This window comes from Furipterus horrens, unplaced genomic scaffold (assembly GCF_987537825.1).
Source record: "Furipterus horrens unplaced genomic scaffold, mFurHor1.1.pri manual_scaffold_7, whole genome shotgun sequence".
NCBI lineage: Eukaryota > Metazoa > Chordata > Mammalia > Chiroptera > Furipteridae > Furipterus > Furipterus horrens.
This window is the reverse complement of record NW_028327177.1, coordinates 79,457,466-79,475,168: the sequence shown is the minus strand read 5'-3', so window position 1 is coordinate 79,475,168 and position 17,703 is coordinate 79,457,466. Positions and strand designations below refer to the sequence as shown.

At 38.2% G+C, this 17,703-nt stretch overlaps 1 protein-coding gene across 7 annotated transcripts in view; it reads left to right on the top strand.

Annotated features, from left to right (window-relative positions):
* MITF (melanocyte inducing transcription factor) overlaps nt 1-17,703 on the top strand; it is a 286,241-nt gene that overhangs the window by 235,456 nt on the left and 33,082 nt on the right. For 3 of the 7 annotated variants that reach the window (XM_090283841.1, XM_090283840.1, XM_090283842.1), the window contains exon 3: nt 17,185-17,412. In XM_090283841.1, the coding sequence (XP_090139967.1) occupies nt 17,185-17,412 (228 nt within the window). Of the gene's footprint in view, nt 1-16,143; nt 16,184-17,184; nt 17,413-17,703 lie in introns of those variants that run through there. The other 4 variants (XM_090283845.1, XM_090283844.1, XM_090283846.1 and 1 more) reach the window with 3 other exon arrangements.

The window sequence follows — 17,703 nt, the reverse complement described above, 5'->3', positions numbered from 1 at the left end:
ATGGCACCGCTGGTTTATAACTTCATATGTTGGACTTCCGTGTAGTTTTATTTTCTGGAATTTCTAGTTATCCTTTGTTTTGAAGTAGTTGTATTCCTCTCTAGTTGTAGAGGGAGACCTAGCGTGTCCGTCTAAGCCTCCATCTTGGCCGGAAGTCCGAAGTCGTGGATTTTGAATTAAGCTATTAACAGTATTGATGACATTTTCTCCTCTTTCCAATTAACTGAAAAGGTACCGTTTGCATGTCCAGATATGAAATAACTTGACCAAGTATGAGTTTCAGATATAAGGAGGAAGCACACCACTAGTTAATGAAGTATCCTATGCCATTCCTGGGGCTTGACTGGTTTTAATGCTTTTTCTGAAATCTTCCCATAAGATATTTGGGTGGTGAATGTACCCAACATCTTTTGGTGTAGGGCTTCTTCACTACTGTCCTGTGTACTGTAAGATGTTTAATGTCACCCTTGACCCCTGCCCACTAGATTCCACCCCTGAATACTCCTAGTTGAGACAACCAAAAATGTCTCTAGACTTTCCCAGATCTTCCTCAAAGGCAAAATTGCCTTTGATTGAGAACCACTGTCTTAAACACTAGGACTACCTTAAATGTAAATTTTGTGTGTGGATTTCCCTTCCCTCAGTCTTCCTCGGTAACCTTCCAATCATAACTTATTTGAGGAGAGGAATGGGGTATTTCTTTCATGTTTCAGGTCCCTTTTTCTATCTACTCCTCATAAAATATAGACTTTTGGGGACTGACTAAATCATTGTCTTTTGGTTTTGTTTTTATTGAAACCATATAGTGCATTGTAGCTTTTAACAAAAGAGTGGTCTGGGCAATTCTCTTCTGATGTTGGTTTATGGTTATATATGGTGACTGACATTTCAGTGACACAGTGTTCCATTTTATTTCTTACAAAAGACATTATTGTACTGTACAATTGTTTAACCTTTCCTTTAAAGACCCCATGATATTTAGATGCTTTTGGTTATCAAAAATTCCTATTAAGTCTGTAATATTCTGTTTGCCTGCCAACACCCTCCCCGCAACACATACACTCCCTTCCCACCACCACCAAAATGGAAGAAAAAACATCAATCCTTAAATTACTCAGATTCCTGGAACAGTTTTCTGATGACAGATGTTCACTTTGACTTTCCCTGTTGTGAAGTCCAGTCTTAAATGACCTACTGCTGGCCTGAGCACCTGCTTCTGTTCACTTAGGGGTCAGGTAGAGCTTTGCTTTATGCCCAGTGTTCAACCAGGTAAGGATTATGTATTAAAGAGAGGCTTAATTATAACAAAAATATGAAAACAAGTACTTAGAAGAACTCCTTATTACAAAGGCTCTCTGTACAGAGTCAAAACCAAAATAATATGATAAAATATGTATTTTACAGATAACTCATAATGTAAAAGTACTTAGTATAGTGGTTGGGAGTGAGCCTCAATTTTCTCATTCCTAAACTGGGAATAATAACAGTTCCCACCTCATAAGGCTATAGTGAAGATTAGATGAGTGAATCCATTGAAAACTTTTAGGAAAACTACCTGGCACATAATAAATATTCAATAATTACTTCATTGTCACTCTTCAAATTATTTCTCCTTGTTATGAGAAATCCCAATGTATTCCTTTTTTTTTTTTACCTCTTTCAGAATTTCTCCCTCTGTTCTCAAAAGAAGTGTTTTTTTTTTCCTTTCCCCTTCATACCTTTTATTCATTATTTTTTTCATACAAAGGAATTCAAATCAGACTAGTGCATTGGTTTTGCATAGGTGTGTCTTACCTTCATAAATGTTTATAAGTTTGCAACAAATTTTAAATTTCTCTGAGAATTCGCTTTGTAGAGTGTGATGAATCTTTTTTTGCAAATAAGATGTATTTTTATTGAGAAAACAAAATTAAGTATCTTTATAAGCTTAAGTTTCAGTCGATTGTATTTTTTTATATGATGTAAATGTAGATAATTGTTTAAAAGAGGTAATTCTCACTGTGATCTAAAAAGGTCACTATGAATTAAGTTTTGTATCCTCTGAGCAAGTAAAAAAAATTCTTTTTTTCATTTGGGGCTAAAATACACACTCCTAATTTGATTAGAGAGAACACCCCATGGGCAGATCCAACTTACTTTGGTAATAAAATATTTCTCTGAGAGATGCTAAGTAAGGCTCACCACAACACAGAGGGTGGACATGGATCATACATATTTAAGCCATGATCAGTTTAGGGAACATGAAGTCAGCTTCTTTGGAAGAAAGGTTCAGGCAAAGATACTGAATAGCAAGAAAGAAAAAAAAAGAAAGCCATTTTATACCTGTGATAAGTTGGTCAACCAAGTGCTTGCTTAGTAAACATGCTGCTATAAGACTTTCCTTTTTATAGAAAAAGAAGATAGAAAATTCATTCAAATAAAGTATCTAATACACACATGTGTATTCTGTATGAATGAGCATATGTTGTTTCAAACCTATCTAAAAGCAGAGAACAGTAGTATAGTAGATGCCCATGGACTCTTCACTCAGGTTTTTAACACTTACCAAAATATGGCTCTTCTTGCTTCATGTGGAAACCTCTCCCACTTGCAACTCCTAGACTTAGTTTTATCTTAAATGTTTCTTCCTAGAAAAATGCACAGTCAGAAGTTTACATGCAATTTTCAGAAGTTACAGTTTCCCTAAGGCCCAGTTTAAGAATCAGTGACTGAATTGGATCATTTGGAAGTGGGAAAGAGAAAAGCTTTCACAAAAGCTTCTGTGTGATAATCTAGCCAGTAAATTCTCCATGCTCTAAGATTCATCCATCCGTGATAGTTGAGTCAGCTAAAAAGATAAAGATTAAAAGATGACTGAAAAAGGCCTAATATGTCCCTCTGCTCCTCTGACCTCTACTCCTTCAAGGTAGCCTTATTAATTATCATCATCATTATCATCATCACCATTATCATTATTATTTTGAGATGGATGAGCTAAATGATCCAACACTGATCATGAATGTGAAAGCAAAAATTCCAGGGCTAACAATAATAGAAAACACTATTTATTTATTAAGTATGTACTATGTGCTGAGTACTTTTCATGCATTTTTATCACTTAAAATAATCAACAAGATCAGCAACTACTAGGTAGGTAGTATCCATGCTCCTATCTTACAAATAGAAAACTGAAGTTCAGAACATTGAAGTAACTTACCTAGGATTTGAACTGAGATCTATGTGAAATTCCAGCCAGATATTAACAGTACTAGACCACCCCTCTCCTTTGTACTCTGACAGTTGACCATAAACTTAGTTTGTATGCTCCCAGCAGGTATATATGGAATATTTATAACCATGTGCATCATTTATAATAACTTCTTGAAGGTAGTGTGAGATGTTTCAGAGCATTGCATAAAAAAGACCTTTAATATATGTGTTTTCCTTAAATTCGATTTGATACAGGTCAGCTTCATCTTATTATGACTCTAAGGTGCCATCAACTCTCATGTATGTGGCTACAGGAGCTTCCTAATTGTTCTTTCTGTGTCCACTTATACCTCCCATCCACATTGACCCCAAATTGAAGTTTTACAACATGTTCACCAGATCATGTCACTTCTCTGCTTAAAACTTCCCAACGGCTTCTTCTAAATATCAGAGGAGAAAAATAAAATTCCTTCAGAGGCCTACAGAGCTCCATAAACAACATCTGCCCCAACTGCCTCTGCCAGGTCATGCACTGACCTGATCACTGCTCTAGCCTTCCTGGCGTGGTTGTTGTTGATGTCCTTCTTGTCCCTCCTATATGCCGGGGCGTCCCACCTCAGGCCTGAAGCACCTCTGGTGCTCAGTATAGCTGGCCTCTTCGCATCATTTGTGTTTCAGCTGGTATGTCACCATGCCAGAGCAGCCTTCATCTCTCCCAGTGGCTTTGTTTTCTGCATTGCACTGCTATCACACTATGAAGTTCTTCCTTCTTTGTTGATTTGTTTCCATTGTGTTTATTTCTGCTTCTGAACTGTAACATGGTTTTTGTAGCATCAGTAGCTTTCCTCCCGCTCTGTTTCATCCTCAGTGCCCCTATATATGGTGGCTGAATGAATGAGTTGTTAAATGGAAGTAGTTACCTGGGGCGGTGCTTTGCAGTCAGAAAGTGCTCTTAAGCTGCTACTGTTATTGTGAGGTTGTTGATTCCAAACTGGAATTTCATCTTCACATATCTGTACAAGACTTCAGAATTTCCCAAGACAATGCACTTTTTCAAAAACTAGGAAGCTCCTCATTGTCATTCATGGTTTAGGTCCTGAAGTCTGTATTATTATGAGATGGCTGCTTTTTGCCAGTTTCCAGCTCCTGTGGACTTGACCTTCAAACTAGCAGCATCCAGCTCTCATTTCTGGCTGACCTTTTGCTTAGGCCCAGGGCAATGTTTTTATCTCTGACAAAGTTGACCACTGCCAGTTTTTTAAGAGTGTCAGTCCTATGAAAAGGAGTTTTGCTGCCTGTGCCAGAATGATTTCTAATACCCAAGAAACTGCAAACAATGGGGGCATTTTCGGGGGGAAATGCTAAGACAAGGAGTCTGAAATTCTGAGGCAGTGCTAAACTGGGGCACATGGAAAAATTCTAGCACGTGGAATGCCGCACTCATCTCCCGTTAGGAGGGGGATTGGACAGTCCTAACAATGGGCTATTATAAGGGCATCATTGAACCGTGGAATGTAGCCCTGTACAAAACCATAAAATGTATCAGATATTATACAAACTCTCTGGGCTTGAATGTTACAGTAAACTTTTCATAAATAACAGGGTCCTCTTAATCTGATCAAATATTTAAAGAAAAAGTTGAAATGAGGCAAATTTTATCATTATGCAATAACTTCATGGGTTCATTTGTTGCTTATAAAATTTTCAGTAGAGGAATTCTGCCTGGATTTATTTTTTATTTGTCCCGATTCACAGAATTTAATTTTTTGTGGATTTTATAGATTTCTAAAAATTACAAAGTTATTGCCATGTATATTATAGAAAATAGATGAAAGAATCGATAAAGTAACAATTAATTATAATTTCATTATCTCAGGATAATCATGACTAAGACTTTGCTTAATGGTTTATAATTGGTCTTTTTATCTATGCATATGTATAAACATTATTAAGCCAATTTAATATCACAATGTATGTACAGTTTCTAATCTGCCTTGTGTTTCTACTTTCATTATGAACTTGCCCTTCCTTAAGTCACTTTGTAAAATATTGATTTTAGTACTGCGTTTTATTCATCTATCTGCCATGGTTTCCAGCTGGGAGCAACTTGGCTCCTACAGGACATTTGGAAATTCTGGAGACATTTTTGGTGGTCACAGCTGTTATTGGTGTTACTGTCATCTGCTGGCTAGAGAGGCCAAGGATACTACTCAATATCCGATAATACACAGGGCAGCCCTACGGCAAAGAAGTATCTGGCCCCAGCATGAATAGTGTCAAGGTTGGGGACCTTAAACTTACATGGTTGTCTCATGATTAATCCATTGTATCATTAGGTATTTGTTTCCAATTTTTTGTTATTAGAGATTAGTGGTTGGTACACTTTCTATAAACGGCCATATAATAAATATTTCAGGCTTCGGGGCTATAAGGTTTTATTATTCGACTCTACTTCAGCACTGTTGTAGCTTGAAAGCAGTCACATATTATCTGTAAATAAATGGACATGGCTATGTCCCTATAAAACTTTTTATCAAAAAGAGGCAAGAGGCAAAGGGTCCTAGGGTAGTAATTTCACCATTCCTGTTACAGATAATGATCTTCTTGACATCCTTGCACTTAAATCTTCATCACTGTACCTGATGATTTCCTTAGATAAGTTCTTGACAGTATAATTGCTGATAGATGTGTACGTACAGAGTTTGCATAAAGGTATTTTATTTTCTCACCTACATTGCATGAGATTGTTCATGTAATGTGGCTCTTTCTAAGGACACATACACCACCACCATTCCATCAGATTTAGAACTACCGCCAAATTTGCAGTGTGAGAGGATAACATGTTTGCTGACTCAGATACCTTCAGGAGTCAGGCAGGTGCCCAGTGAGAAAGAGTAGTTATCAGCCTCAGAACGAGGAGTGGGGGTAAAGGGTGCTGGCAATGAAGAGCAGGTGGCCCTTCAGAAGAGGGAAGCTGCTCTGCAGCTCTGTCCCTGGCAAGCCCACTACAATGCAGTTCAGTGTTGCTAGATCTGATTTACCCAGAGAAATCAGAAATCCAAACTTTGTGTGAAAACTTTGTTTTTAATTAAATACTGGGTAGGCCAATAAGCCATACCTATGGGCTGTTCCCAATAGCTACCTTCTTGGGGACCTCTGCTTTAACTGTGACATATCCAGGGGTCTGCAGCTTAGAGATGGAAGCAAATAGAGGCTCCTCACCATGTACCTTAGATCTGTAGGGCCCTAAGCTGCAAAGAAGAGCTGTAAGAACTGGCAATGTTTGTGCAAATCCTAAGAGAAAAGCAAGCTTTCTCTCTCAGGGTCAGGAGTCAGACTTAGTTCCTCCAGAGCTTTCTGAATTAGTAATGAAGAGCCAGGGAGTGTCACATCTCCACATCTCCATGTACTCAGGACATTTGCAGAGGCTGTCAGACCCCAGCCTCCAACCCTGACAAGGGCTGACAACAGTTGGACCCCTTGTTCTTAGCTTTGGTTCTCTCCTCATCCGTGTACTTTAGCCACACTGATTCCATTCACTCATTGATTCACAAATGTCTGCTTAGTATTTATTGTATGTCAGGCCATGGTCTGGACAAAGTAGAGCAGGATTCGAGGATCAGGAACACTGGCAGTGTGTGGGTTGGGATTTTGAGAAAGTTCTTAGGATAGTTGTGGAAGAAAAGATCAGAGAGGTTGTGACCCCAGGATAGAGTAGGAAGTATGCAGATTGGGCAGATTTGTTGAATGAATGGTGAACATATAACTCTCTTCATGAGAGCAGAACTCCAGGTGACAATGTATTGAAGCCTTGAACTCAAGGTGTGGTGAGGTGTGGTCCGTGGAGCATCCCTTGGGTGCTTATTGGAAATTCATGATCTTGGGTCCCACCCCAGTTGTACAGAGACACGCTGCATTTAACAAGATTCCAGGTGAGCTATTTACACATTAAGGTCTACACCTAATCTTGTATTTAGTTCTTTACGTATACATCAAGAGAACATTGGATATGTTCTCAGAGGCAATGAACCAAAATACATAACAGGTTAAAACAATCAAGATCAGATGTCTTCTATAGTTGCTTTTGTATTCAGTCAGTTGTCATTATATGATTTTTTTTTAAACTGTGTGAAGAGGCTTTCAAGAATATTTTATGTGGTTATTCAAGTGATTTCTTAGTTTTATTTTTAATTGGCTTAAGCTAGGATTGAATATAAATTGCACAATGTCTGGTACATGGTAGATAATTTTGAATGAATGAATTCTAATTCTGTTTTATGTATTTTATAAAATCTTGCTATTTAATATGATGTACCCATGCATAATGACTGATACTATCCTCAGAGTCCAGGACCTATAAATGCATAGTTTTCTCCCAAAATGAGTAATGGATTATTATATCTTGCTGCTTCTCTCCTCGGAATTTGATCCTGAAGTGGCATTTTTATTCTGGGATCATACATATTCTGTAGGTAGATGGCTACCACACTTAAATCTCTCATATTTCTGTTTGGCCAAAATAAAAATTTGATGTTCTCAGACATTTGATTTATTTTAGTATGAGAGAAGAAAAAAATGATATGTATATGAGGAGTTTTCTTATGATAACATCTTTCTTTCCTAAGACCACTAAATATTGTTTGTTCTAAAACCAAAGCATTCCCACCTTGAAATTTATAAGCACATGGTTTATAGGTCATTAGCTAAAGATAAAAGACCTAGGAGTTTTTGGCAGGGCTAGTCTAGTTTATTCTATTGCAATATCAACATTTTAGAAAGATATACTTGCTATCCTTTCCTTTTGTACACATTTACAATTCTTTCCTCTGAATTCAGAAGCCTAATGATCCTACAAAGTAATAACAGCAAGAAGCAGTGTGAAGTTATACAGACCAATCAAAATGGGATGTAAATTCATCTATATTTGTACGTTCACACACAGACTATGTGAGCACACTTCTGGATTTTATCCTTTCCTCTGTGCTCAGTTAATGCCCTAGACCAAAACTGATCAGCAGTGCAGAGAATTGGCCTCGTTTGCTACTGGGGACAGAGTGCTGGAGACCTGGGTTTGGTTTCTAACCCTGGAAAGTCTTCTAACTTCAAAGTCTCTGCTTCTTCATATTTAAAATGGGGATAATTAAGCATATGCTGGGTTCTTAGGTGGCTTTTTGTCTAATTTACATGTATTTTGAAAAACTACATAAAATTATATAGACATATACTATTTATAGAAAAATTACCCTATTCTTTTCTTCAAACCTTGTCAGAACTTCTATGTAATAGGAAAGCTGAATTCTAGTTAGGTAAACTTTCTTTCAGAGCCAGGATTTGCACTTTCTGTAAAAACCTTGATAGTAGCTATGTTAGGTTTGGGGGCCATGAGGGTTCTGATGCAGGGACTCACCTCTGCCTTTGTAGTGTGAAACCAGCCAGAATAGTATGTAAACAAGTGGCTGTGGGCTGTGGCTGTGTACCAAGAACACTGTATTCATGGACACTGATTGGATTTCATATAACTTTAATATATCATGAAGTATTATTCTTCTTTTGATCTTTTCTAACCATTAAAAAATGTAAAATCTATTCTTACTTTACAAGCCTTAGAAAAATCAGGAGGGGGCCTGGTTGGACTGGTGGGCAGACGCCATGCGATATGGGCTCCTCAATCTTAGTCACTTCTAACTTTTCTTTAAGTAGTTTTTATTTTTGCTGTCTGATTTGGTTCTTCTTTCTTAGGTCAGGATTCATATCTTTATTGTCCTTATTTGTTAAAAGTACCTTTGTATATGACTGAGTGCCTGAGGACATTTCTTCTGGGCTTGAGTTTTTTCTGTGGTAACATTATAATTGTGGGACTGAAAAGATCTTTGGCATCTACCAGATGTGACCCTGGACAAGTCTTTGCCCAAGTCATTTAATAAAGCTAGCTTTCTCAGTTTTACCATTTTTTTTTCCAGAAATGATGATTACATAGTTGACTGCTACAAATTGTCACTTAGAAAAAAGTATGAAAAGAATGGTGGTGTGGGGGTGGCAGTGGGTAACAATTTATTGAATTACAGTTCCTTTAATTTTTCTTAAATTCACAGAGTAAAAGAACACATTCTCTAAAAATAAAACGAGAAATCTGAGCACTTTGTTGACTTGTTAAAAAATAAAATCAACTATAAACTAAAAGGATTATGGGAATTTTCACTTAATTTTATTTATATTCTGGTTTATAAGTAGTACAGGGAATAGAAGGACAGTGGACATAAGATGGAGATTTATTTTTCCTCCAGTGAATTATTTTGTGAACTAAGATGCTAATATCTGCTGGCACCATCTTACACAGGTATGCTCTACAATGTCTTTAGAATGAAACTAATGGAAAATAACCTGTCAGTTACACCTGGGAAGTGGCAAAGCTAAAGCATGACAGTTAGAAGGTGATCCATTCCAATTCTCTTGCTATCAATTCAATATCTGAATGAAGAAAGGAAAAAAGGGCAAAAAGATAGTAGTAGCCTGAAACATTGCTGGAGACAAAAACAACAAAACTGAAGCTGTCTGACTTTAGGCACGCTATGAGAAGGCAAGGTGCTTTGGAAAAGAGAATAATGCTGGGAAATATAGATGGCCATGGGAAAATAAGAAGACTAAATGTAAGAAGGATTGACCCCATAAAAGAAGCCACAGGCATGAGTCTACAGGAGCTGAGCAGGGCTGTTGAGGACAGGACATTGTGATGCCACTCATTCATAGGCTTGCCAGAGGGGTCTTTGTTGAGTCAGGAACATGCAGTACAACATGTTAAGAAAGAAAAGTTGCAAAGCCTTTGGGGTTTTGCACTTTATCCAGATAGCGATCATTCTTTAGGTAAAATAAAATTTTAACAATAAAATATGATACAGAGTATAAACTTTTGTAGCTTTATTTTGTGGTCTGTGCCCTAAGTGCTAACCAGTACCTAACTTTTGCTGTCCTAATTCCTCAGCTTGGGTAGTTGAAGATCAAAAAATGAAAAAATTATCAAGAAATCATTCAAATATTTAATGTCACATATGCTTTCATTTGCATGCTTGTTTTCTACTATTTAAAATTAATGAAAGGGAAGTCACTAAAAAGCTATGGTTTAGGTTTGTTGAAGACAGAAAATTGTATTTATATGGCTTTTAAATAGTCAGAGGGCTGTAGAACCCACAGTTATGCTGCGAGGAAGTTAGTGTAGAGTTAGTGTCTTCCTCCAGCATCTTCTGGATGTGACAATTGACGATCACCCAAGTGATGAATGACATGGCTTGGGTGGTGAGAATGCTAGAGTGCTAATTGTTCTAGATCAGTGGTTCTCAAAGTGTGTCAGAGAGCTCTGAAGGTCTCCAAGACCCTTGCAGTGGTCTTGCCAAGTCAAAACTATTTTCATAATAATACCAAGAGGCTAGTTTCCTTTTTTTGTGTTCATGTCATGAGTGTGCAGAAGAGTTGCATAAATGCTTTATGATATGTTAAAGTGGCACTTGTTCTGATGTCCAGTAAATATGTGCTAGTGTGTAATCTTATATTTTAAAATTTTCTGTTTTAATTCCTAATATGCTAAATATTGATAGATATAACCCACATAAACACAATAAATTTGAAGAATTTAAAAAAGTGTGCTAAGACAAAAGGAATTTGAGAACTGCTATTTGAGATACGTTGCTACATCTCTGTAAACACCTCTCTGCATCAGGTTCTGCTATCACCCCCACTGAGCACCTGGGAAAGGAAGGCCTGGAAAACTTAATGACTTGTGGAAGATCACATAAATAGTAACTTGCAAAGTCACAATTTGAGCCCCGTTTTGAATTTTTAACTATTCTACTGACTATGCTGTCAGGCATGCTGGCTCTCAGAGAAGCCCTAGGATATGCCTGGCTTTTGACACTAACTTCTCAGAACCTGGGCCACCCCAGAAAATGTAGATGTGAAGGTTGTTCTTATGAACAGTGGAAATCAGTAGCCTGTGGGCTGAGTCCAGACACAGAGTGTTTGATTTGTCTGGTAAAATGTGAAAAATCAAATAATTAGGTGTCATTTTTTAAAAATCTGGGATATTTTACTCAAGTTCAGATTGCCAGCCAAAAAAATAGTTATACTGGCCGGATATTCCCATATCACCACAGTGGCTGCAGCTTATCTCAGCTGTACTTTTCTTAGCTGAAATGTATATCCTTTGTTTGCCACAGACCTCAGCACTCCTTATTACTGCTTAGGTCATGAATTTCATTTATGTTTCCTGTTTCAGGTGTTTGAATTGGAAACAGCTGGAGATGGTCTATCTACTGTATAGTGTTTATAGCCAATCTGTTCTCAACTTAATTGAAACCTAAAAAGATACTGACATCCCACTCTGATGACCCCAACCTGGATGTAGTGAAGACCTCACTGGCAAAGCTAATAACTAAAGACCAAGTGGCCTCTTTCCTTACTAAGGCATAAAATTGATTCATTAAGGAATAAGGATCTGCCAGTGAATTAACATTTATTTTTAAATGTGAATTCTTTTCTTTTTAAGTGAAATATGCACTTTACACTCATTGCCCTCACTTAATGTTTATTTTGGTAATGTCTGTTATCCTCATTATTGTGTCTGGGCCCTTTATGAAACTTAGAATGTCTCTGTGAATCTCTGTGTGCACATTAGAACAGTCATTTGAAATAATTTGAGACTGTCAACCTAAAGAACTTCATTATCCTGGACATGTGGACAGAATTATTTTTTTTAATTAATTTATTTTTAATTGTATTTTTCCCATTACCATTTATCTTCCTGATACCCTCTTCCACCTACACCCACTCCCATCTCCTCAGCAATCACCACACTTGTCCATGTCCATGAGTCCTTTTTCTTTTTTGCTCAATCTTTCCATCCCCTAACAGCCCACCCCTTGAACCGTCAGCCTGCTCTCTATCTGTCTCTCTTTTGCTTGTTCATTTTTTTTTCGTTAGATTTCACATATGAGTGAAATCATGTGGCTTATTTCACTTCACATAATATTTTCCAGGTCTAGCCATGCCGTTGCAAAGGGTAAAATTTTCTTCTTTTTTACGAACAAGTAGTAGTCCATCGTGTAAATGTCCCATAGTTGTTTTATCCACTTATCCACTGATGGACACTTGGGCTGCTTGCAAATCTTGGCAATTGTAAATAATGTTGCAATGAACATATGGTTGCTTATGTTCTTTTGAATTAGTGTTTTGGGTTTCTTCAGATAAATTCTGGAAGTGGAATCACTGGGTCATAAGGCAGTCCATTTTTAATTTTTTGAGGTATGTAACTCCATACTGCCTTCCACAGTGGCCACACCAATCTGCATTCCCACCAACACTGCAAAAGGGTTCTCCTTTCTCCACATCCTGGTCCCAGCATATTTTTCGTTGTTGTTGTTGGTTTATTGATGATAGCCATTCTGCCAGGTGTGAGGTGATATCTCACTGTGATTTTAATTTGCATTCCTTTGATGATTAGTGACATTGAGTATGTTTTCATACGTCTATTTGCCCTCTGTATGTCCTCTTTGGAGAAGTGTCCTTTGCCCAGCTTTTAATTGGATTGTTTGTTTTGTTTTGGTGTTGAGTTTTGTAAGTTCTTTATAAATTTTGGCTATTAACTCCTTATTAGATATATTAGAAAATATGTTCTCCCATTCAGTGGGTTGTCTTCTTATTTTGTTGATGGTTTCCTTTGCTGTACAAAAACTTTTGTTTGATGTAGTCCCATTTATTCATTTTTTTAATTTTGTTTCCCTTACCTAAGGAGATAACTCAGAAAAAAATATTGCTACAAGCAATATCCAAGATTTTACTGCCTATATTTTTTTCTAGGATTTTTGTGGTTTTAGGTCTAACATTTAACTCTTTAACCCATTTTGATCTTATTCTTGTGCGTGATATAAGAAGGTGGACTAGTTTAATTTTTCTGCACATACCTTGGACAGAATTATTTAATTTCAAAATTTTATGCTTAAAATAGCTCTCAATTCACCACTGAATATTAACCATTATAATTTTAGATGTATATTTCTTAGCCTTTTTTCTTCCATTGCCTCAATCCAGACTATAAGTTTCATAAAGCTGGCAGTCATGTCTGTTTATTCACAATGTATATTATCTGCCTTGCATAGTGTTTAGCACATAATAACAGTAAATAATGGACTAAGTAAATCGATTAAATATATAAATTCATCAGTTTTGTATATGATAACTCTTATTCTTCTTTAAGAGCCCCAAGAATTATATTAAAAGATTTTTAGTAAAAATTTTCATGCTTTCTTTTTTTTTAAGTATATTTTATTGATTATGTTGTCACAGTAGTTCCAATTTTTTCCCCCTTTGCTCCCCTCTGCCCAGTATTGCCCTTCCTCCAGCAATCTGATCCCGCTTAGTTCATGTCCATGGATTGTGCATATAAGTCCTTTGGCTTCACCCTTTCCCATATTATTCTTAACATCACCCTGTCTATTCTGCACCAACCAATTATGCTTCTTAGTCCCTGCACCATTTCCCCATTTTCCCCCTCCCCCCTCCCAGCTGATAACCCTCCAAATGATCCCCATACCTATGATTCTGTTCCTATTCTGGTTTGATTAGTTGGATTTTGTTTTTAGTTTTTAGATTCAGTTGTTGATAGTTGTTTGTTGTTGTCATTTTAGTGTTCATAGTTTTGATTTTCTTTTTCTTCAGTAAGTCCTTTTGACATTTCATATAATAATGGCTTGGTGATGATGAACTCTTCTAGCTTCACCTCATCTGGGAAGCACTTCATCTGCCCTTCCATTCCAAATGATAGCTTTGCTGGATAGAGTAATCTTCATTGTAGGTTGCCTTTCATGACATTGAATACTGCTTGCCAGTCGCTCCTTGCCCGCAAAGTGTCCTCTGAGAAATCAGCTGATAGTCCAATAGGCACCCCCCTGTAGGCAACTCTTCACCTCTCTCTTGCTGCCCCTAGGACTCTGTCTTTATCTTTCACCTTTGGCATCTCAGTCATGATGTATCCTGGTGTGGTCCCCTCTGGGTCCAACTTGTCCAGGACCCTCCATGCTTCCCAGACCTGTATGTTCATCTCCTTCACAAAATTTGGGAAGTTTTCCTCATTTTTTTCAATTCTTGCTTCCTCATTCTGCACTAGTTGACTTTTTTTCTTCCTTATGTTCCAAATCATTGATTTGAACCCTGGTTTCCTTCCCTTCACCATTGGTTTTGTGTGAATTTTCCTTCATTTCACTTAGTATAGTCTTAACTTCTTCTCTTATGCATTTGCCATACTCAAGCATATCTGTCAAGCCTGTGAGCATCTTTATCACCAGTGTTTTGAATTCTGTGTCTGTTAGGTTGTCTGTCTCCTCATCTGTTACGTTGGCTATCTCCTCGTCGCTTAGTTCTCCCACTGGAACCTTGATAAGTTTCCCCTTTTGGGCCATACTTCTCTGTCTCCTCATTCTGACAGGCTCCTGTGTTTGTTTGCCTCCATGTCCCAGGTAGAGCTGTTGCTCCTGTTACGTTGTAAGGGGTGGAGCCTTAGCGATTCATCAGTACAGGGTGACCTGTTTCACCACGTTGTGGCGCGGTATGTGGGGGAGGGGTCTGAGAGGGAACAATGCCACCCGCTCAGCACTCGCCCCTTTTCCAGGCACGTCTCCCATTTCTGCCCCGGACTGGTGCCCCTCTAGCTGCTGCCCTGGCCGTCGTTTCCAGAGTGGGTGGATCTGTGGATGTTCTAGGACCCTGGGGGCCCTTTAAACAAGCGGACTCTGCTGAGACCAGCAGTTTTTGCCTTCACCCCAACCCCCACTGGTCTGCACAGTCAGAAGCAATGAGGCTTTATTTTCCCCAGTGCTGGGACCATGAGCTACAAGGTCCAGTGAGGAGCTGGGAACGCTCCTCAGGTGTCCCTCCTGACTTTTTAAAATGTGTGACTGCGCTTTCTGCTGGCCTGGTGCCGCCGCCGCCTCTGCTGCCACCACCACACAGCATCCTCTCCACCCTGGCTCCGCCCCTCCTATCTGTCTGGATGAGTATCTGTTCTTTATATCTTTGTTTGCTGGCCTTCCATGCATTTTATTTTCTGTAACTTCTGGTTGTTTCTAGTTTTGAGGTAGTTGTATCCCTTCTTAGTTGTGGAGGGAGACGCAGCATGTCTGTCTATGACCCCATCTTGGCCGGAAGTCAAATTTTCATGCTTTCTAATTTGAGGCTTAAATTGGGAGACATTTATTCCACTTAAATATACATTCAGGTGTGTGTGTGTGTGTGTGTGTGTGTGTGTGTGTGCCCATGCACATGCATGTTTCTGTTCTCTTTAGGAGAGCTCCCTCTTCCTGATGTGAGGTCAGTAGGAAGGTTACTTATATGTCCAACTAAGGGTAAGATGAACATTGAGACCAGGATGTAAGATGAGTCTGATGGACCTACAGGTTGTGTACAGATTCCACACTGAAAAGACCATCTTTCTGCAGTTTAAGTGGCAGCTTTTAGGCAGTGTGTTCTCCAAAGGGGGCATCTAGCTCTTAACCTATTTCTTGAAAGAGAAATACCACTGTCTATTAATACTACTGGAACTAAAGATGAATAGTGAATTGGCCTTGATCTTACAGGGAGTTTGACTTTGACAGCTCATCACTTTAAAAGGTTCTTTTATATTTATGAAAAAAAAGCATGATGTCAAGCCAGGGGGGAAATTGTTATCAATATTTAAGACCAAACTCATAGGGCTTCCAAAAAATAAGCCCCTTGTGTGAACGGGTTTTTTACATGCATAACTAATTAGCTTAGGTTATTATAAATAGGGCTGCTGTGACAAAGTTTCCGGTGGTATCTCAGGATACCTTGTTTATAGTGCTTTCTCTATGCCAGTCAGTCTCTGAATCGGAATAACAGAAATAGAGGGAGTGAATAGTCTACCATTTCTCATTGGATTGGGGCCATCTAAAACGTTGTTATGCTGGAAATGCTAGAATATAATCACTATCAGGTGAGCTTTATTTTTATTCCTATTCAGTCTCTGAAATATAATGCAGTAAATTGAGTGATTCACCTTTGATTGTAATAGACACTATTTTCAATAATTATTGAAATAAGTGTAGTTTGATGCTGTTTATTGTTTGATACCATTAGAAGTAAATCAATTTTAGTTTTATACAATGTATTAGTAGGATTTCTCCCTAGTGCATGGCTGTGCTCTCTCCATGAGCCCCTGTGCTCGGCTCGCAAGATTGAGTTGTGTTTATCAAGAAAAAGTGACTTTAAGTTCAGTAAAAATATTTCTAATTCTATATTAATGTTTATAAGGAATAAGAAAGAAGGAAAAGGTATTGTGATAACTTAATATTCATGTGTTTAAAAGAATACATAAAGTGTTAATGCTTTGAAAGAAGCTACTTAATGTGTAATTGCTTTTTAGATTGAGTTCACAATCTTAATTAAAATCATATCCAAATGAAAGTGGGAGGAATTAATCCACAACTAATTGATTTACTCATCAGAATGTTTCTGTTTATTTTTGACAACCATTTGACAGTCGTTTCTTAAGGAGTTTTTTTTTTTTTTTTTTTTTTTTTAACTGAAAGCTGTTCTGTTTGCCTAGGAAAGTGAAGTAAATTGAGATATACTCCTTCTTCTAGATTATTGTTTTAATCTTAATAAACCTTTTCAGGTGTGTTGGGGAAATTTTTGCACTACAGATAGTTGCACATTTTTAGTTATTAGACATGAAAAGAAGGGCCTAGATTTTAAAGACATATGCTGCTCATTAGCAGGAAATAAAAGAGGGCAAAGTATGAGCCCAAATCCTAAAAATTAGACTTTGAACTTCAATAATATCAAAATCCATGAGCTCAGTGCCTGGTACACAACAGGGACTAATTATTTATTCTGTTAGTGGACTGGCACGTCTCATGTTTATGCCTGAAACAAGAGCTATCCGAACTCACAAATAACAGAGCTGTCTTCTCTTCCCTCCACGGCTATGTTCAGGTGCAGACCCACCTCGAAAACCCCACCAAGTACCACATACAGCAAGCCCAAAGGCAGCAGGTAAAGCAGTACCTTTCTACCACTTTAGCAAATAAACATGCCAACCAAGTCCTGAGCTTGCCATGTCCAAACCAGCCTGGCGATCATGTCATGCCACCGGTGCCGGGGAGCAGCGCACCCAACAGCCCCATGGCTATGCTTACACTTAACTCCAACTGTGAAAAAGAGGTAATTCATGTCTCCTCCCCTCTCCTGTTTTCTTACTAAGTGACTGTCTGTTGGATATTACTCCTGCACTTGACTATGGACTCTAGTCTGTCTGCGTGGCCACATTCACTGGCCTTTGTCCCAGATTATCCAGCATGGCTGTCGCCCCTCAGCCTCTTCTCAGCATCACTGGGGTTTTGGGTTATGGTGCAGGTTGGAGACTTGGCCACTCTGAGGGCAACGTGAAGGCGAGGACACTCTCTCCCTGCCATTTTCACTGCATTAGCAGAGTGTTTTCTTCTCTTCAAAGCC